The 21,325-nt window shown below is 42.0% G+C and overlaps 2 protein-coding genes across 2 annotated transcripts in view; both read left to right on the forward strand.

The window, feature by feature from the left end:
- Positions 1-56: 56 nt before the first annotated feature.
- Positions 57-21,325, forward strand: part of LOC119720248 (carnitine O-acetyltransferase-like) — a 31,134-nt gene continuing 9,865 nt past the window's right edge. The window contains exons 1-5 of the mRNA XM_038189869.1: positions 57-157; positions 16,723-16,767; positions 18,041-18,253; positions 19,515-19,601; positions 20,488-20,660. Coding sequence (XP_038045797.1) covers positions 16,741-16,767; positions 18,041-18,253; positions 19,515-19,601; positions 20,488-20,660 — 500 coding nt within the window. The 5' untranslated portion in view covers positions 57-157; positions 16,723-16,740. The remainder of the gene's footprint in view (positions 158-16,722; positions 16,768-18,040; positions 18,254-19,514; positions 19,602-20,487; positions 20,661-21,325) is intronic.
- LOC119720247 (carnitine O-acetyltransferase-like) lies at positions 77-13,109 on the forward strand. Its single transcript, XM_038189868.1, is given in 15 exon segments — positions 77-202; positions 922-1,134; positions 2,305-2,391; positions 2,693-2,865; positions 5,455-5,623; positions 5,797-5,968; positions 6,713-6,906; positions 8,357-8,457; positions 9,082-9,207; positions 10,194-10,316; positions 10,514-10,649; positions 11,183-11,245; positions 11,910-12,047; positions 12,552-12,627; positions 12,630-13,109. Coding segments are annotated over 15 exon segments (1,938 nt in total). The 5' UTR covers positions 77-175; the 3' UTR covers positions 12,770-13,109.

Here is a 21,325-nt window from a genome sequence, read left to right on the forward strand (position 1 = left end):
AAAAGAGAACTTCAAACTAAAGGGCGACTAAAACAAGTCTACTCAAGAATATGACCTTTATTTCACCTTTAATAATTTGCATAGATCTATCTGCAGTGCAATCGGCCCTTATCACAAAAATTTTAAGCAAACATTTTGCCCTTTTAAACCTCATCGGGCTGTAAAAAGAGCGGCAATGCTGTCTAGTGTAGCTAGGCATTTTGTAAGTGAGATTTATTTGTGTCATTTATCTTGTTTATAGCCTCTTTTGTTTCATGAAAAATGTTTTTGTGGCTGCATTGTTGAGCCCCCTTTTTTGTTGACAAACATGTTTCCAACTGCCTGTGGTTGAACATGTTGAAATGTTCAGTGCATTCGGCACAGTTTTGATGCGTAGACTCGTAGTATCCTACTACGTTTTGTCATGTTTGTACTTTTGTGTGTGTGTGTTTGGTTGGCAATTGGGCTAAGACTAGTCTAGACTAAATGAGGGTGTGCATCATATTTTCGGAGAGATCCCCATACCGTATTACCATGCATATAGGCCTACTGGGCCATCAACTCAGACCTCCTGCACAAAGTCTATGGGCCATGGCAGAACAAAGTTAAAAGTATTCAAAAGAATTTTTGCACTCCTTATATTGTGTTTCGGAAAAAATTCCATCCTGGGCCACCACTCATATTCCATAGCTAATAATATGACCTGAAAAGTACCAAAAGTTGTAAATCTGAAGAAGAAACACCGTTTAAGGAGTGAAAAAATTCTTTGATAATACTTTAAAATGTTCTGTCATGGCCCATAGACTTTGTGCAGGAGTTTTGAGTGGTGGCCCAGTATGGAACTTTTCCCTTTTGGACCCCACACAGATAGTTCTAGCTTTGATCTGCAGGAGGTTTCCAATTATCAAATAATTCTTATTTACTCCTATATCCTGTCCACAGATGCGGCAATCTGCCAACATCAGCCCCATGGCCAAGGCCGCAGAGAAGACCGCCGCAATGCTGGGCCGTAAGCAGGCCCAGCCAGGCCGGATGTTTGCCCATCAACAGTCCCTGTCTCGTCTGCCCGTCCCTCCACTCCAACAGACGCTGTATAAGTACCTGCTGGCCGTCAAGCCTATACTGAGCGAGGAGGATTATGAGGCGACGAAGAAGGCGAGTAGAGCACATTTGTTTTTCTCACGTCTGTGACTTGATAGATTAATTACTATTTCTGGTAATGAAACCAAAGATTCCTAAAAAGTGTCCTAGGCACTCACAGCCTGAAGAAACCTGTAGAGAGGAGACAGTGAGAAGAAATTACAGTTTTAGAGGTGGGAGGAAAACCCCAGAAGAATATTCTGGGGAAAACCCATGGAATCAGGTAGGGACTGAAAACCCCTTCATCTTGTGGATCGGGGCAGGAATCGAACCCGAGCCATAAGGCGAAAGCTTGAAGTATTGGGTATTGTCATTACAGGAAAATGACTTGACTTGTCTCGAGTCACTCCGAGCTAATGACTTGAGTTGACTAGACTTTGAATCAAAAGCAGGGATGTACTGCAGTTGATTCTATCACAGTGGATGAACAATAAGAAAGGAATGCCTTTGTTAAAGCTCAGTTGAATAATTCATGATTGGACTTGGGACTGGAGAACTTGTGATGGACTTGTGATGGACTTGTGATGGACTTGCAGGGACTTGTGATGGACTGGACCACAACTTGGTACTTGGTACTTGGTTGGTTTCCTCCTGAAAACATCCACTTGGAATCTTAGCTAGGAGGGGGATCTTGGCTACAACTCTTGGGATCTTGGGATCAACCTTTGTTAAAGGCTTGTGAACAGTGCAGTGAACTGTGACAACAGTCTAATCTCTGAAATCATGAAAATATTGCAGTGACTTCTTTCATAAAGCTACAAGTTACATCAAACACAGTAAGGATGCTTGCATTTGCAAGGCTATGTGATGATACGTCTACAACAGGCTCATACCTAGTGCTATTACAAAATTATCATCTCTGAACCAGAATTAGAAAAAGGCATTGACATTTACCCATTTTCAGCTTTACATTTGGGCAATTTCAGCGTTATGTAATGTCTGTGACAGTATTTAAGAGCTCAAGTGAAAAAAACTTCAAAATGTTTTTTTTTTCTTCAAATCTTATACATCTATCATCTAGTAATGGTCAAGGAGATTACAGACTAGGAGTTTTGGATCATTTCTCTGAATCATTAATTAGATGTAATGGTTAATTGGCTCTGTCACAGACATAACGCTGAGCTTTGGAATTGCCCATTCAGGAATTAAGGCTTTATTTAACAAAGTTAATACTTTGATTTTCAGATTGTGACTGAGTTTGGCAAACCAGGCGGCTATGGAGAGTCACTACAGATGGCACTGATCCAAAGATCCCAGAAAATGGACAACTGGGTAAGTCACAAGTAAATGACATATGAATAGTTTTTACGTGGTTTGATGAGGTTTGATGAGGTTTTACGATGTTTCACGATGTTTTACAGAGTAGGCCTATCTTGTGCAGGCTTTCAAGCAGACCCAGGTGAAAAAGTACGAGAACAGTATGATCAAAATCGTCTTGTTCAAGGGGCGCTAGTTAGAAGCCACAAACTGGCACGGCTTTTTATAACAAACTTGTAGTTTATTTGAAAAAAAGAATTAAGTGTTTATTTGATTGGTTAAAACTTTTTTGGTTATAAACGTTGCAAAATTACAGCTGTCGGAGTGGTGGCTACACAAGGCGTATCTTGAGTTCCGATCGCCCGTGGTGTTGCACGTTAGTCCCGGCGTGGTGTTCCCCCGCGAGGACTTTAGGGGCGTCGACGCTCAGCTTGAATTCTCGGCCAGGTTCATTGCCGGTGTCTTAGATTTCAAACAATTGATAGACAGGTAAGAATCTGATGATTTTAACTGTAATGTTGAAGTTGTAACAATATACGAATATTACATTGTTTGAGGGTGGATATAGTGATTTTAGCCTCCTGAGTTGATTATATGCATGAGGTATAGTAATAGTTTTTCCATTGTGATAATGAGATTACTATAAAAAAAAGTTAAATTATTCTATTAAAGGGAGTAGAGTTTAATCCTAACTTGCCCAAATCTCCCAAATCGTCTTTGCAAAAAGGAAGATTTTGCAGGATTGAGGCTGTATCACAAATGTGTGGCTGATGTTGGAGGATGCACTGTGTCAAGGTCTTGGGCCGGACCTTGTGTTGTTTATGCTCAGCCGTGCATAAATGTAAGCCTAGATTATACTTGAAATCCTCTGTACTGCTCCAGGATGTCACTGGCTCTGCCTCAACATATTGACAGTGATTGCTGGAGGATTTTGCAGGATTGAGGCAGTGGTCACCCCTCCAAGGACCACATTCAAGAACTAACAGAGGATATTGCAGGATTGAGGCTGTATGCTATTTTTACATGGAGGCAATTGGAGGATTTTGCAGGATTGAGGTTGCATCCTCGCACAAATGCCTAGGGAGTTAGGGTTAATAAATATGTGCATGACTTTGTAAGATGTATAATTAACATTCAAAATCAAAGTTTGGAAGAAACAGAATTGTTTTTATTTACTACAAAGTTGCACCCCGTATTTATTTTGTGTGCATACTCACAGTGTGTGTTCACCAGCTTACAAGATTAACCTATAAATATATGCCATATCATAAAGTAAATAACATCCAGTGATATAGTGCGTGTACCTTATTTTCGTGTTCGGTCACCGAGTTGAACATGCCAGCTATGACAGGGCAAAGAACTTTTCTATTAGAAAAATCTGAACCGAGTTGCGGGGACTTTTTTGTGATGCCAGAGTTCCCAGCCATATAGGAAATCAGGGAAAACTTTGAATTTGAATTTCCATTTTTCCTGTAAGGGAAAAGTCACGAAATTTGGGTGAAAAACACCAAAATCAGGGAAAACTCAGTGACCCAAAGAGAAATGCGTATTGTGCCATGTGTCCATGTTGTGTTCGTTGACTGACTGGCTATGGTGGCTTTTTAAGTGTTTTTGTAGTGTGAATATAATATCAATTGGCTGTGCTACACCACCTCTTGACTTTCCAGCAACCTCATTAAAACCCTAACTCCCCAGCCTAATTGACTACGAACCATACCCATCCAGGCAAATTCCAACACTCACATGGGAAATTGTACACACACACTGTTGGACTTAGTTTCTGGAGGTATGCCAACCCCAGTGTAAAAGACCATCTGTTTAGGGGAACTGTACCTATCCCAACAGATTTAAACACCAACCTGCTGTTGAACTTTGATGGGTTGTGTTCGGTTAGGGATAATTATTAAAGTGACAATTTTCCTCAATCCTTATGGAATTTTGGTAAATTCCCAAGGAAATATCAGGGAGAACTCAGGGCCCGAATTTTGTTTTCATAAAGTGCTTGGAACCCTGTCTGTACAGCTAGTGTGTGGTATCCACATCTCCAGAAAAAAAGTTTGTGTGTACTTTTCAGTTTGTACCCAGCTATCATTAAAGCTATAGTCCATCATTTGTAGCCATCCGAAAAGTAACTGGCATAATTATTGTTGAAAAACATACTTGGGTGAAAGATAGTAAGGGGACTAAACTCCCTGTGAAATTATTCTTTCTGGCAAGCTGTCATTTTAAAGTAATCAACGAAAGAAGGCCTTTCCAACGGTGCGTCTTAAAACACACCGTAGGAAAATTTAAATTAGCATTGGCTCGACGCACACGCGCGTGGGGTTGCTATAATTTGTCGGATCAGTGCGCGACATCGCGTATAGCTGCAATCGGCTCAGTGAGAGCGCGTCTCGGACGCTGAATTCAGGCCCAATTCAAAACAACTTTTGATTTGAAATTGAGATCCTAGAATGCTGTTTTTTCTCGGAATATACAGCTGAAGCTGAGCTGAAACTTCATCAGGTTAGTTGTTCAGTATCCTTCATTAGATTTTGAACACTTTTGTTGCTTCAAACGAACAAAATGCACAAATTACAAATGATGGACTATATCTTTAAATCAACACTACATATTTGTGCTAAAGGCACTTCATGGTGTACTGTTCCACATACTCTGTTTAGATTTACAGAGTGCAACTTGTTAATTTGCCCTGCCTCTGATACAGTTTAATGAACGTTCACAATATTTCAATTTTGCGAATAATCCACAAAGGGAAACTGGCTAGGTGATCCCGGGCCCGTTTGCTATTTCCCAGGTTTGCAGCATTGCTAATGTTGCTAGCATCGTAACTTTGGGTGTGATCCCTGGCTACATGGTATATACAGGTTTCTGGCTTCTGACTATAGCACCCCTCGAACAAAGACATTGACAAGATTGGAAACCGCCAACATAGGGCTGGATAGCTCAGTTGGTAGAGCACTGGATCGGCACTCCGGAGGTCCCAGGTTCAAAACCCCACTCCAGTCTTTATTAAATTAAAAATATTTCAATTATCAAAACAACTTTAAAAAAAAAATTGCAAAAATTATCCCACAGTAACTCGTTACCAGTTGATTACATGGGTGGGCAGCCGCTCTGTATGGACCAATTCCATAAGATTCTGTCGTCTTGCCGGGTACCGGGCGTCAAGAAGGATTCCGTCGTCAGCTTCCCACCCAACAAACCCGACGCACCCAGGCACATCGTCATTGGGCACAACAATCACGTGAGTATGCTAGACTGTTTCCCGCCCCCCCCTAAAGATTTGTGAACCGGTAACTAGCTCCCATTAAAGCCTTTGATTGAATCGCCTGTGCGCGCGCATCACGATTGTGATAAAAAAAACACCATTGAGGGCAGTGCATTTGTTCACTTACATTCTTTTTTTCCTTCTAACAGCTCTTCTCATTGGTTGTTTACGACTCACAAGGCAAGCTTCTGCCAATCAGCGAGATCCACTCAAAGCTCAAGGAGATTGTGGCCGCGTCGCCATTCCCTGCCGTGCCGGTTAATATTCTGACGTCGGAACACCGCAACACGTGGGGCAAGATATTCAAGAAGATGTCCAAGGGTAAGAAAGCAACTTGTCGATTGATCAAAGTAAACCCAACTTGGTAACAATTGAAGAACAAGATTTTGATTTGGCATTGGAAAAAAAACAGGTGACCAGTCAAATGATGAAAATAAACACAGGGTGTATAAAGAAAATGTTTCAGTCTTATTTAAATAAAAGGTGCTCAGTATTCCATTACTGAAGAGATGTAACGAAGATATTTATAATACTTGTATTATTACGATTAATTTAAATTCGACCTCATGATGCCCCCACAAGAACATTGTCAAGTGCACAACTTTATTGTATTGCCGTAATATTTTCAGTTGACCTTTTTTTTGGCTAAGCTCTATTTGATTACAGAGTACGACATCTTGAAATTGGTCTCTGTTGTCCAAAGTAGTTTTGACTAGCTTGATTTGATTTTCTTGGTTGCGAAATCTTCAATTCTGACTTCTTTTAATTCACTACTCAAAGACTTTCATAAATAGAGTGCTTTTGAATAATTGGTTCTCAATTCTTGATTAATCTGATTAATTGGTAAGATTTTCCCGTATTGATATTAATAGTGCCGCTTCAGAATTTTGGAGTAAACACAATTATGATGTCAAAACATGTTTTGTGCAGCAAATTCACAAAAATTGAGCGTTTCTCTATCGAGGCAAACTTTGCTCCGAATATTTTTGTGAAACCACGCTTGTTGTAAATTTGCAGGAATGAACCGGTCTTTCATTTTTTGCTTTTTTTTGTCGCTCTTAATAGACAAAGTCAACAGAGCTTCCTTTGAAGAGATCAAGAGAAGTATCTTCATGGTGTGTTTGGACAAATCCGTCTACTCAGAGCTGGAGGGGCAGATGCACGTAGAGAGCTTTGCCAATTACTGCGCCAAGATGGCTCTGTATGGCGGGGGAAGCAGAGCCAACAGCTGCAACAGGTGGTTCGACAAGACCATACAGGTGCGAGCTTAATTGATTGGTTAGGCCAAAAAAAGTCTCGGGTTTCTGTTGTGGAGCTTGCCCCCAAAAAGTGTTGCGGCGATGCAGGTTTTTTTTTGTCCTGGTTTTGGTTTCTTTAAATGTCGGCTATGTTGCAGATAACGCTTCAATCCCATTGAAACTCTCAAAAATATCTTTCAGGGTGGAGCTTGAGGTGACCTCAGTAAGTGCCATAAGGCTTGAGATTTCTGCACCCACTTACGATCTTGACCGACATGAACGTTGTTAGGGAAATTTGGAAAGTCAAGAGAAATATCAGAGAAAACGGTAACGTCAGGTCATAGGGCATGAGCTGCTAGGCTGGTCATTAGTCTGCTCCCTTACATTGCTCCCTAATTAAAAAGCGTTTACAGGTTCCAGATACCAACCATTGCTCCCTCAGTCTGGCTTCCAGAAAATTAGAAAATTACAACACCATCTGGAAACGGTGCCCGACTAAATATAGTGCAAAATATAGGAGCCCAGAGAGGCCACATAAAGCTTGTACTCGATCGTAACCCCATCTAAAAACAAGTTAAAATTGTGCAGCAGCAGGATTCCAGTCAAAGCAGTGAGTTTGGCGGTTTTGAGACATTATCTTACATTACGAGGATGCGTGGGCAGACCAGACACCGGAGACTTTTTTTGGGGGGGGGGGTCCTTATCTGGCTTATTACACTTGTGTCAGACTGCCGTTCCAGAGTTGGTAAATATTAAAGTGTCTTTTGAGATTCTAGTAGAGTAAGGAATGAATTGCTGGTTTGTCAGCTATCTTGATGTTAAATAAGGGAATAAATGTGTGTTCGGGAGGTATTATAACACTCTGTTTAAGACCAGTGGCAGTCTGGATGGGTAATTATCGCCCATCCAGACTCCCGTCGGTCTTAAACAGAGTGTTTAATATTGACCGAACACATATTTATTCCCATTCATAAATACCTTTTCGGTCAAAAAAAACCAAATCTTTCCGGTCCAAAAATCAAAACCTGTCAAAAACTAGACGTTGCCAACCATTTTGTTCAACAATTTTACTTCATCTTTTACGAAACACCCCTCTGACTATAATATGGAATGACCCTCCACAACTCGTTACCTTATAAGGACATTGGCGTGCGCGTCGCGCGTACTGCGCGATGTCGCGCAAAACGCAGCTGGGCTAGTGTGTGAATTTCAGACCATGAAATACTGATTCACTGGTAGTACATTGCGTATGCATAGGTGAGGAATGTGAACGTTCAACCAATAAAACATTAAAAGGCACCATATTTCATGGGAGTCCAAATTTCATGTGACACTAGAAAAGTGTTTAAGACCAGGTAGCCATGTCTTTATCATCCGTTTAAGACCGGCCACGTGACAGGCTCTCGACCAATAGGAATGTGTAAACTGTCAGAGGTATTTATGAATTTCTGATCTTGTATTTTGGTTACAGTTTATGATCGGAGCCGATGGAGAGATTGCTCTGCAGTATGAACACTGTACGGCCGAAGGGCCTCCCATTACCGCAATGATTGACCACAGTCTACACTATGCGTAAGAAATAATACTCATAATAACTCACTTATCAGGGGTAGTGTGTCAGCGTTGAAATGGAGTCCTCTACGGTCCTCACAAGTCTTCACAAGTCATCACTATTCCTCACAAGTCCTCACAAATTCTCACAAATTCTCACAAATTCTCACAAGTCCTCAAAAGTCCACAATTCTCCCAGTCCCAAATCATCTAACAAGTTGTTTAAATAAACTGTCACAAAAAACATTCATTTGTTATTGATCATCCTCTGTTACTTGTGACTGGACTTATGATGGACTTGACTACAACAATGAAATTAAACTGACAAGTTCCCTTTTAACCCTTCCCTCCAAGGTATGGACCTTATGAGTAGCAGCCATCTTAGAGAGCATCTTTTGTTATTTAATTCAGTTACACTGAATATGCAAAAGGTCTATTTTCGCTACAAACCCTGCCCAATGCAACAATATGCAACACTTGTCCCAATAAGAAACTGCCTGTGGCACTTTTCAGTATGACTCAGAATTGGCCGTTTTATGTGCTGGTGTTGACGGCTCAATGCAGCAAGGTCCCACAGACTTTTACAGCTGTTGCACTGTGCTGCATCTGGTAGGGTTAGTGTTAATTATTGGTCTTTTGATTTAGCCACAACACCCCTGTAGAGTCCTCTAGGTCATCCGCAATCTCTACTTCAGTCCCCAAGAGGTTAGAGTTCAACCTGGATCGCGAAACCTTGGAGGCCATTGAAGATGCCAAATGTCACATCGACAGGTAATGTAGATTTCTTGACAATTGTTGTGGCAACAGCCATTTTCTACTGTGGCACCAAGCTTGCGCGAGTCGTGCTCAGGTAGCACGCACGCACTACGGGCTTGAATAGGGTTACCAAAATATGCACGCCTCGTCTTTAAGATCGCGTGCAGCATGCGCGTGAGCTTGGGACCACCGCAGTAATGGCTTCTAATTCTGGTCGCCGGATTCCGCTTTAGATCCCATCCATTCAGCCCTGCCCGCAGCACAGACTGAGTGTCATATGCAGTTGGGTCATTCTATAAATTTGGGGTCCAAAGTGTGACATTTTTCCTGTCCCTGTTACCTTGGTACTTTGTAATTTGCCATTCAAGCATCATTAAGAATGACTTCCAATGATTGTTTATTTGTTGGGTAGGTAGTTTGCTATTCACAATCACTCTTGGAGGATGACTGCATTAAGGAGTGCATCAGAATTATACAATCATAGATGTCGGATGTAACAGGGACGGGAAAAAAGTGGACCCCAAATTTATAGAATGACCCAGTTGCACGCGTGAAGGATATTTGTGCATGCATGTGTGACATTTATATTCCTTTTGTTTGATCAGTCACAGACAGTCAAAAAGTCAATCCTGTTTTCTTGCCATGCCTTTTACACAGGATAGTGATCGACAGTAAGATCTTTTATCAATAGCCACAGTGACTAGTCAAATTCCATCAACAGACAAAAGTAGGTGACTGGTAGGCACAGCTGGCGTATCAGTCTCCTACAGTCAAAGCATACTGGTATCAGGTTTCATAACAATCACAATCTGTCAATCCTGCTTTATTTTTTGGCTCCTGGACTGGCCTTGTTGAAATTGTCAGGCAGAGAGGGAGGGTTTTAATAACTGCTGTTATTGGTCAAAACAAATATTATGACAACTTTATTTTCCAAGCAGTTTTTTTGTGGCTATTTCACTCGCTGTTCCTTCAAGTTTCTTGTAATTTCTTTTTCGTTACAGTCTTGGCAACGATGTTCAGATCTCCTGCTTTTCCTTCGAGCCGTTCGGCAAAGACTTTTGTAAAAGTCAAAAGCTGAGCCCTGATGCATTCATTCAACTCTCCATCCAGCTGGCGTTTTTCAAGTAAGTTCAGATTTTGCAGAAAATTACTGCTCAGTAATAAAAAATATTTTACCACCAGACCACAGAGCTTGCCCGGGTCAATTGGCCAATTTAAACTCAGTACAACAGAGGTTACGGCATTTATGATGATGTCTTCCTCATTTTTTAAACCAGTTTTTCTAGTCTTGGCATTTTTGGCTTAATATTCTTCGTTGCAGACTCTACGGTCACTCCACAGCAACCTATGAAAGTGCTTCATTAAGGAAATTCCAGTTTGGTCGCACCGACACGATCAGATCTGCCACCGTCGATTCCGATATCTTTGTCCGAGCCATGTGCGAGAGCACGAAAAAGGTATCAAGCAGTGTTTATTTCACTCTGTCGCCCTCACAAGTACATCACAAGTATGTTCGCTAGGAAATCACAACTAAATTCACAAGTCGGTTTAAAAATAATGGGGAATGAACAGAAACATTACAAGGAAAGATTGGTAACATTTGTAGGATTCATCAGTATTTTTTTAAAGAAAAGTAACAAATAAAACTGATTGCACATGTGTCCTCATTTCAAATGTGTAAAGGGCGGTTCATGTACTTCACACGAATGCAAACACCATGCAAATTTGATGTCACGAAAAATTTGCCAGAGTTGAAATGTGTTCAACTTTTGCGAATTTGCAGCGCGTGAAACTTGGTGCGACATCAAAAAGTCGCGTTCGCTTTCGCCCTGAGTACGAACTGGCCTTAAGGCTGGATAAGTATTTTGTAAATGTATTTGGTTTTTGGTTTTTGGTAGCAGTACAGATTTTTCTTGCAGAAATTTTGAGATTTTTAGGGTATGATTATATTCTAATAAAGTATTTATATTTGTATTTGAATTCCTTTCAGCCGAGTGAAAAAGCACACCTTTTGAGGAAGGCCATACTAGCCCACAGGGAATACACAAATGCGGTAAGGAGTTGTCAGCTTTGGTGCCCCGAATTCGAGTTGAATTTGAACCTAAATTCACGTACAGAGAAATGGGAGAAAAACATAAGGGGTTTAAAATTCATAAAGTGCAAACATGAGAAGAAGAAAAACTAAGAATATGCCGAAAAGAAGAAAAACTAAAAATATACCGAAACTAACCTTTAACAGAGTCATGTGACTTTGGGAGAGAATTGAGCAGGGCAAGGGAAACAAGTGAGTTACATAATCTAGTCTCAATAACAAAAGTCTTTACAAAAAATAACAAAAATTCAAAACACTAAATAGACTTATATTAAATTCAAAGATAAACTGAGTAAGTCTTATGATGCGGGAGTGTGTTCTAGTGCATAGGGTTTGTGACTCACAGTTAGAAGGCAGGGGTTCGAATCCAGCTGCTGGCCATGTGTTGTGTCCTTGGGCAAGCCACTTCGTCCACACTTGCCTCTCTCCACCCAGGAATATAAATGGGTACCGGCATTAGCTGGGGAGCAGCCTGTGATGGACTGGCGTCCCATCCAGGGGGAATAGAAATATTCTCAGTCATTTCATGCCATGGAAACCAGAGATAAATGCTGACATGATGTACCATATTTGCTCCGGACAGGCTTTACTTCTTTACTGTATTGTTACGTCTTGTCATTTTCAGGCAATTAATGGCGATGCCATCGACAGACATCTGTTTGGCCTGAAGCTGATTGCCATCGAGCAAGGCAAGAACGTACCAGAGATATTCATGGATACGTCCTACACGGCGGCTATGCATTTCCGCCTCTCTACAAGCCAGGTAAAGAAAGAACGGAAACGGTGCAAAAGTGCAAAAGTCCTTGTGATTAAGTCAGGTAGTCTCTGCTCAAATTGCGCCATAGCTTCGCCTCTTGGACAAACATCAGCCCAAGCCAAGACAGCCTTTTCAAAAAGCTGTAGCTGTAAGGACTGGCATTCTGTCTATCCTAACCCTAACCTGCCAGACGCAACACAGTGCACTTTGATGCATTCAGCTACCAACACCAGTGCAAAAACGGCCAGTTCTGAAATATTGAGAGCTAGTCCCATTGAAGAATGCCACAGTTGTATCCTGCTGCATTCGGTGACCACGGACTCTGAGGCAGGTAGGCCTCGAGACTTTTGGCCTGATGGATCTTGCTACACTGGGCAGGCTTGTCATTCAGACAAGTGTTGCATGTTGCTGCGTTTGGCAGGGTTTCTAGCCAAAATACCCTGTAGGGTTAGGGATAAAAAGCAATAAAGTCACTTAAGAACACCACTATTTTGTTTAATTTTTGTTCAGGTACCAGCAAAGCATGACCTGACTATGATCTTCGGTCCTGTCGTCCCAAACGGTTACGGCGTCTGCTATAACCCCAAGACGACCACATCAACTTTGGCGTGACCGCTTTCAACACCGTCCCTGAAACCGACTCGGAGAAGTTTTCCCAGAAACTGGCTGAGAGTCTACTAGATATGCAACGTGTCTTGAACAAGGTGCCACCACATGCTAAGCTTTGAAACAAAAAGACATTTGTGTTTTCCCTTCGTCAGCTAATTTCCTTGTTTTTGAAATTCTCATATGCACCATTCAAAAAAAAATGAAAGAGGCATTTGTTATTGCTTTATTTTAATGTATGTATTTTGTAATTCTGTGAAATGTGAATTTTTTTCCAACAACTCTTTGTAAATTATGTAAAAATGAGGTAAATTTGTAAAATCAAATAACCAATGTAAAGCATATATCTTCTTTTGGTTTTTTTTTTTAACTTGGGGGGGGGGGGGAGAGGGGTCCAGATAATGAATTGAAAGTCACACATTTTTAGTTTTCGATTAAATTATGTATGAAAAAAGGAAGTTACTTAATGAGTAAGAGTCCTAGCTGATTTATCCTGTAGAGAATGGGCCACTTTCTTAATTGGGATATATTCTTAATTGGGACTACTAAAAACCTATAATTGTTTCAAAGTTTGACAAACATTGCATTTCCAATATAGCTGACTAGTCTGAAATAATTGATTTTACGAGATTTTATTTGAAAGTCTGTACTGGTATTTCTAGTGGTAGATATAGGTTGCATCTGTAGCATTGTGATCAAAATAGGGCCTGCATGTTGGCTTGTTTGGTATTACCATGGGCGTTGCGGGGGGGGGGGGGGGTGGGGGGCGGCAAGGGGGATGCTTGTCTCCCGCCCACCCTCGAAAAAATGATAAATTGAGAATATGCTTGCAGAAGTACAAGGATTTTGGGGGAAATATTTGCTTCCCCCCAGGACAAATCCTGGCGATGCCCATGGGTATTCCGCAACAGTCACACAACAGAAATCAATGTTTAAATCAAATAATACATGTATGTTCAAAGCCACTGAGAAAAGCTATTAAGCCCCGCCTATTGACTCATTGACCAATCACAGCCATGATTGATGTCCGATATGTGTGGGATATTTGGCCCTGGCCGGCATTTGACAGCAGATAGCTTGAGGTGCACGTGATGTTACCCCCACGTGTGCAGTGGGTTTGGCTTAATGGATCGGTGTCTTAAAGAGGTTGTGGAATGCTCGAAGACATTTCCGTCATATTTTGGGTATATGTAGCCTAAGGTGTGATGAAATAAAAACGACTATTGTTTCTGTCATGAAATGAGTACAAAGGTTACTTTTGAGAGCTATTTTTCAGGTCCTGTTTCGACCCAAACGTGCAATTTGTGTAAAAGTCGTCGTTGCGGGCAGCAAACAAAACACAGTAAATCATGACGTAATAAACAGGACTCGTTTATGCTACTCTGCATCGGGAGTCCTGTTTATTACGTCACTGTGTATTACTGTGTTTTGTTTGCTGCCCGCAAAGACGACTTTTACACAAATTGCACGTTCGGGTCGAAACAGGCATGACAGGACTTGAAAAACAGCTCTCAAAAGTACCTTTTGTACTCATTTTATGACAGAAACAATAGTCGTTTTTATTTCATCACATATACCCGAAAAATGACGGAAATGTCTTCGAGCATTCCGCAACCTCTTTAACTTTAACCAGTCACAGTGGTGAACAGCAATGGATTAAGTCAGTGTTCCACATTTACCATAAATATTTTGTTGGTATGCATTTTAATAAATAGTCCATCCTAAGTTAAGCTTTTGTCACAAGTCTGTCATTTACAAATGTGTTGAAAGCAAAGGCAAATACTCATCCCCCCCCCCCAGATTGGGAAGGGAGGGGCAATTGTCTCAACTGACGACATTTTGGGGCCTTTTAATAGCAACAGCAACACTGTATCCCATATCGGCTTTAAAAAATATATCATTGATGCCGGAGAAAAAAACAGGATGAACGTTGCTTTTTCAGAATTTTTTTTTTTTATGGCCATGGACCCATTTCCTGATTCACCGTGACCCATTTCTGAACATGTAAGAAGGGTTTTTTAAAGGCTTCGGACGCCCCCCCCCCCCCCCCCCCCCCCGTTTTAATTTGTCACTTTCTCATTAACATGGCAAACAAAGAGCAAAGTTCTCACAAGAGTTGAAAGCGGGGTGACCGTAAGGTCATGACTAAAATCTGCTCAATGCACTTCCAAAATCTGTCGGATTTATCAAAAATCTGCCAAATTCCCCAGAATTACTTGAAATACATAAAGTCTAACAGTAACACCTTATATCACATGCAGATGTTGTAAAATTGCCTTAATTAATGTTCAAATTATATTATTTATAAACAATCTATAACCACATACATGACATAAACGTAATGTGGAAATTGCGTAAATTTCAGGCAAAACACAGTTGCGTCACGACGAAATCCGGTTCCCAACAAGCCTCAGCACCTACACCAGGCAACCTGTCCTATTTTGCAAGGCCCCTTGGCAAGGGTTTGTTTAAAAAGATTGAAGTTTTTGTAAAAAAATGTACCATTTTTTTCAAATTACCATTTTTGCAGAATTGTGCCAGAAATCTGCCAAAAAAACCCCATTCTGTCAAGTTAGCCGAAAATCGGCTAAAACGGTCACTGTGGTTGAAAGTGCGAACTTGAAACTAAAAAGTTAACAAAGGACTTGGCCAAGTTAAACAAAATTACCTTGCCACGTGTATTGAATCATACTGACCAATCATAAGACAATTTAATCGCACGCTTATCAGTAGGCACGTTAACTTTTAGCAGGTAAAACCTTCAGAAAAAGAGGTAATTGGCCCGGAAAATTCGACCCACTGGCCCTGCTACAAAATTTGACCTCTTAATTTAATTGCGCCCTCAAGAGTCTCATAAAGAAAACTTCAAAAAGAAAACTTCAAACTAAAGGGCGACTAAAACAAGTCTACTCAAGAATATGACCTTTCACCTTTAACCATGCATATGCCATGCGCTCGACCACCCTACGCGGATACGGAGTGGGAGTCCCCTTGAATATGCTTGAGAACGAAGCAACACAAAAGGAATGGGAGTTGCTGAAAATTGTTCAAGTCCAAACCTTTGGTCCAAACCATGGAGGACCTTCCTCCATGTCCAAACCAACCACCCTGTTGGCGGCTACGCGGTCACGAAGTGGGAGTGCAATGGAGCATGACGCATAGTCATGATAGTACAGTACTATTATGTTGTAGCGCTGAGAATGTTGATCAATAGCAGGGTGCACGCCTGTAAATAGGCCAAAAATCTGTCCGCCGAGCTCATGAATAAAAGTTATACCTCAAAATATTCTATATTAGAGAGTTCTGAGAACCATGGAATTGGGGAATTGAAGACATGTGGCACTGAACCTCTGGCCTGGACTTGGAGTTTCCAATTCTGAGCATTTTGGATGCAATCTGGCCCGAAAGTGGCGCTATTTAGCCATGTTGTGGAGGGATTCTTTTTCAAAATGGCTACTTTTCCAGTTTGGGAAACATCATTCGTTTTAGGGGTGTTCTTATTTGGGTGAGAATATCTCAAAAAGTCAATGGTCAACCCACCCAAAATTGAAAAGAAAATGAAAGATGACATGTTGATCATCATTTTTCTGTGCAGCTTGAATACCTGTGAGAGTTCTGAGTATTTTTTAATGAATTTTGAAGTATGGACATTTAGCACTAGTGTCTATGGGAATTTATTTGCAGGCGCGCACCCATCATGTTTATTGAGGTCAACCAACCAGGATTCTGCCATGGTATGCCATGGCACATGGCTAGTGGGTAGTTCCACAGCTGCTGCTTTTGTGCAGTCCCGCTACCACACAAAGGCTGTGCAGTCATGCGGGCCACTTGCTCTATGTGTGGAGGAATGTCCCCATTATAACCCGTACTTTAGGGGTTAATAATTGGCATAGATCTAGCCCCACTAGTGTGGCCGTCGGTATGCTGCGCTGAACCTTAGGTTCAGCGCAGCATACCGACGGCCACACTAGTGGGGCTAGCATAGATCTATCTGCAGTGCAATTAATCGGCCCTCCTTATCACAAACATTAAAACTTATAAAAGCAAACATTTTGCCCTTTTTAAACCTCATCAGGCTGTAAAAAGAGCGGCAATGCTGTCTAGTGTAGCTAGGCATTTTGTAAGTGAGGTTTATTTATGTCAATTGTTCTCCTCTTTTGTTTCATGACAAATGTTTTTGTGGCTGCATTGTTCATGTTGTTGATTGATTGTTTTGAGTTTTGACAAACATTCCTCCATGGTTGAACATGTTGAAATGTGCAGTGTACCCTAGAGTACCCTACTACGTTTTGTCATGTTTGTACTTTTTGTGTAGCTGGAGTTACCCAGCCCGGAGTTTTATCATTGGGTTGTCATTTAGGGCTGGAGCTAGTTTTTCACGTAACCGAGCAGCCTAGGCAGGTCCCAAAAGAAATTGCTGTTTCATGCACTAATATGAGGATTACCACTCGCATCACAGCTGCGGTACTGGAACCGCAACCGATAGTGCATGAAACAGTCTTCCGCGTGACGTCATGCGCCAACAGCCAGCGCAGCCGGCAAAAACGACTAGTTGACAGCCTGGTAACCGACCGCCATTCATTGTACACAATTTTGTGTGTGCACAAACCAATTGCGGTCCTGGCCATGCCTGCAAGGTTGTCAGGTTAGCGGTTATTCCTCCTTTTTTCACTGCAATTGTAGGCTGAATCTTCATCGTGGATCGTTTTTTTACTTCAAGGACCTGTGTAATGGTTATTCCAGGCAAGTTTGGGGTGAGTTGCAGTTGCAATTTTTTTGGGACCTGCCTAGGCTGCTCGGTTACGTGAAAAACTAGCTCCAGCCCTAAATGACAACCCAATGATAAAACTCAGGGCTGGGTAACTCCAGCTACTTTTTGTGTGTGTGTTTGGTTGGCAATTGGGCTAAGACTAAATAAATGCGGGTATGCATCGTATTTTCGGAGAGATCCATCTGGGCCACCGACTCAGACCTCCTGCACAAAGTCTATGGGCCATGGCAGAAAAGTTACTTATAGGCCTAGTAGTAGGCCCTATTTAAAAGAATTTTTGCACTCCTTATGTAGTGTTTAGGAAAAAATTCCATCGTGGGCCACCACTCATATTCCATAGCCCTAATATGACCTGAAAAGTACCAAAAGTTGTAAATCTGATGAAGAAACACCGTTTAAGGAGTGCAAAAATTCTTTGATAATACTTTCAAATGTTCTGTCATGGCCCATAGACTTTGTGCGGGAGCTCTGAGTGGTGGCCCAGTATGGAATTTTTTCCCTTTTGGACCCCACAGATAGTTCTAGCTTTGAAGTTTCAGATTTTTTTCATTCCAATCTGCAAGAGCAAGAGGCTTCCAATTTTATAACTATGCTGAAAAGTTGACTTTTATTTTGTGCACAGATGCGGCAATCTGCCAACATCAGCCCCATGGCCAAGGCCGCAGAGAAGACCGCCGCGATGCTGGGCCGTAAGCAGGCCCAGCCAGGCCGGATGTTTGCACACCAACAGTCCCTGTCTCGTCTGCCCGTCCCTCCACTCCAACAGACGCTGTATAAGTACCTGCTGGCCGTCCAGCCTATACTGAGCGAGGAGGATTATGAGGCGACAAAGAAGGTGGGTAGAGCAGAGTTGTATCGGCTCAAGTGGTCTAGTTCCCTGACCCCATTGCCATTTGGACTTCAAAATGGGGTTCGATAACTAGTGGTGAATCGGGCATACATGGCCTGGAATTCTGGTTAATATGCATGATGTACGTAGGTCTGAAATCCGCCTGGTCTCGTGAATTCTAAATCACAACAGTAATGTTTGCACGCAACTAGCCTGTTGCAAAATAGCAGTAGGCCAACTGGTCACGAATGTGCAATTTTGGAGGTAATGATGAGCTTGGAATTTTAATGAATTTGAAAGTATCTCTGGCAAATTTGACAGTAAAGAGAGAAATACTGCTGTTCAATATTCATAACCTATGCAGTTGAAATGTGGGAAGTGTGGCCTAGCGGTAAGGGTTCGTGGCTCATAATCAGAAGGTCAGGGGTTCGAATCCAGCTGCCGGCCATACGTTGTGTCCTTGTGCAAGGCACTTAATCCCCACTTGCCTCTCTCCACCCAGGAGTATAAATGTGTACCAGCATTAGCTGGGGAGTAACCTGCGATGGACTGGCATCCTGTCCAAGGGGAATAGAAATATTCTCAGTCGTTTCATGCCACGGAAACCGGAGATAAACGCCGGCCTGATGGGCCATATAGGCTCGGGGCAGACTTTTATGCAGTTGAAATGCTTGAAAATGCTTTCATGGAGACACTGGTGATTTTGTGTACTTTTTGTGTTAAGACAAGCTGAGCTTGAGCTTGAGAATCACTGGTGTCAATGCACAGTTGACCAGCAATTCAAAAATAAACAATCGTGATCATCGCACGCGCGCAGAGGCGATTCGATCAAAGGCTTCAAATGGGAGCTAGCTACCGGTGCCCATATCTTTGGGGGGGGGGGGGGGAGAACAGTCTACGACTCAAGTCAATATAATTGGAGACTTTTGAGACGTTGGTGGCAGCAAACACACTGGTCCTTTTCAATTCGGGCGATTCACAATGCAGTGCGCCACCAAGAGTTTGCCAAGGAGAGTTCATTTTTGGCGAGCTGCGAAGCAGATGCGAGCCTATGTAATACCAATTTCCGTCCGTCTGTCCGGGCGTCCGTCCGTCCGTCCGTCTACCCGTTCTGACCATACCACCCTTGTGGGGTGATGTTCCTTTCAGGACACATCACCCCACTTTTTTCACAATAGAAAAACATCACCCCAGAAGGGAATCTTTAGAAAAAGGGATAATGGGAACACAATGCTTTATTTGACAAATTTGATACTTCGATTTTCAGATTGTGACTGAGTTTGGCAAACCAGGCGGCTATGGAGAGTCACTACAGATGGCGCTGATCCAAAGATACCAGAAGATGGACAACTGGGTAAATCATCGATAATTGATTATAATTTCACAAATACCAAAAATTGTAGATAAAGTACATTTTGCAGATTTTTTTTTTTTACATTTTTTTTGTAAAAATTTATACAAAAGAACAATTATTTTTTTCAAAGTTGAACAAAGACATTTCCAGGATTGTGGTTTGAGCCTGTGGCCTCCGGATTGCCGTTCCGGTGCTCTACCAACTGAGCTATCCAGCCTGATGCTAGCAATTTCCCCAATTTTGCAATGTCTTTGTTCAAGGGGTGCTAGCCAGAAGCAAGGTTTGAAATTAGCGGTAGCCGGCTAGCCAAATGCTAGTCAAAACGACGGCGGGCTAGTCAAACTACCCCTTAAGTAGCCCGGCTAGTGAGTCCAAATATTATTGGGATACAGCAAAGATGAAAGGACAGGATGAAATAAATCATTAAATTCAGAAAGAAAACCTCATCAATTTGTGTCTCGTTTTTTCAACTGTTTTAAAAGTTTAAATGATTAGATCTGTTTATATTTAAAAACACTGACAAAATTGCTACAGAGTTGAGCCTGAAAATGCGCCATGTTGTATTTGAGCTAAAAAAAAATGCGGGCTAGTGAAAATGCCCGCGGGCCAGTTAAGAGGCTGTTTCAGTAGCCCGGCTGGCTAGTGAACAAAAAAGTTAAGGTCGAACCCTGCCAGAAGCCATAAACCCATGTATGCCATGTAGCCAGGGATCACGCCCAAAGTCACGATGCTAGCAACATCAGCAATGCTGCAAACCTGGGAAATAGTACAAGGAGATCACTCAGAGAGGATACTGCTCTTAATTACAGACTTGTAGTTTATTTGAAAAAAAGAATGTTTATTTGATTGGTTACAACTTTTTTGGTATAAACTTTGCAAATTACAGCTTGCAGAGTGGTGGCTACACAAGGCGTATCTTGAGTTCCGTTCGCCCGTGGTGTTGCACGTTAGTCCCGGCGTGGTTTTCCCCCGCGAGGACTTTAGGGGCGTCGACGCTCAGCTGGAATTCTCGGCCAGGTTCATTGCCGGTGTCTTAGATTTCAAACAGCTGATCGACAGGTAAGAGTCCGACGATTTTAACTGTAACATTGATGGTGTAACAATATAGAAATATTACATGGTGTTGAGGGTGGATAGTTGATTTTAGCTGCCCGAGGTGAATATGCATGAGGTATGGTAATATTTCCCTTGTGATAATGAGATTACTATTAAAAAGTACATGTTCTATTAACCCTTACTCTCTGAGGGTAGTTTACTGCATGTCAGTTGGTTATGCCAATGCCCTCCAGCTGCAGTTTATTGGCAGATAGTTTGTCTTAACAGTGAAGGCTCCAATTGGCAGGAGTTGGAGGCCCTGGAGGGTGCCTGATACTGACCAGCTGGGGGCACTCACTTTGTTATCAGAGGACTCTCATTGTTCTCTGTGGCATGTATTGGAGTGCCTGTCCAGTTACCCTTGAAATGACATGGCAGATATTGGAGGGCCATGCAAAAAACATAGGAGATTTTCTTGAGGCACATATTGGCATGCGTTGGAGGGTCTAGTAGGGTAAGGGTTAAAGGGAGTATAGTTTAACCCTAACTTTCCCGAAGCTCCCAAATCGTCTTTGCAAAAAAGAAAATTTTGCAGGATTGAGGCTGTATCAAAATTGTGTGGCTGATTTTGGAGGATGCACTGTGTCAAGGTCTTAGGCTGGACCTTGTGTTGTTTATGCTCAGCCGTG

Source organism: Patiria miniata, unplaced genomic scaffold, assembly GCF_015706575.1.
Source record: "Patiria miniata isolate m_02_andy unplaced genomic scaffold, ASM1570657v1 HiC_scaffold_9, whole genome shotgun sequence".
NCBI classification, from domain to species: Eukaryota; Metazoa; Echinodermata; class Asteroidea; order Valvatida; family Asterinidae; genus Patiria; species Patiria miniata.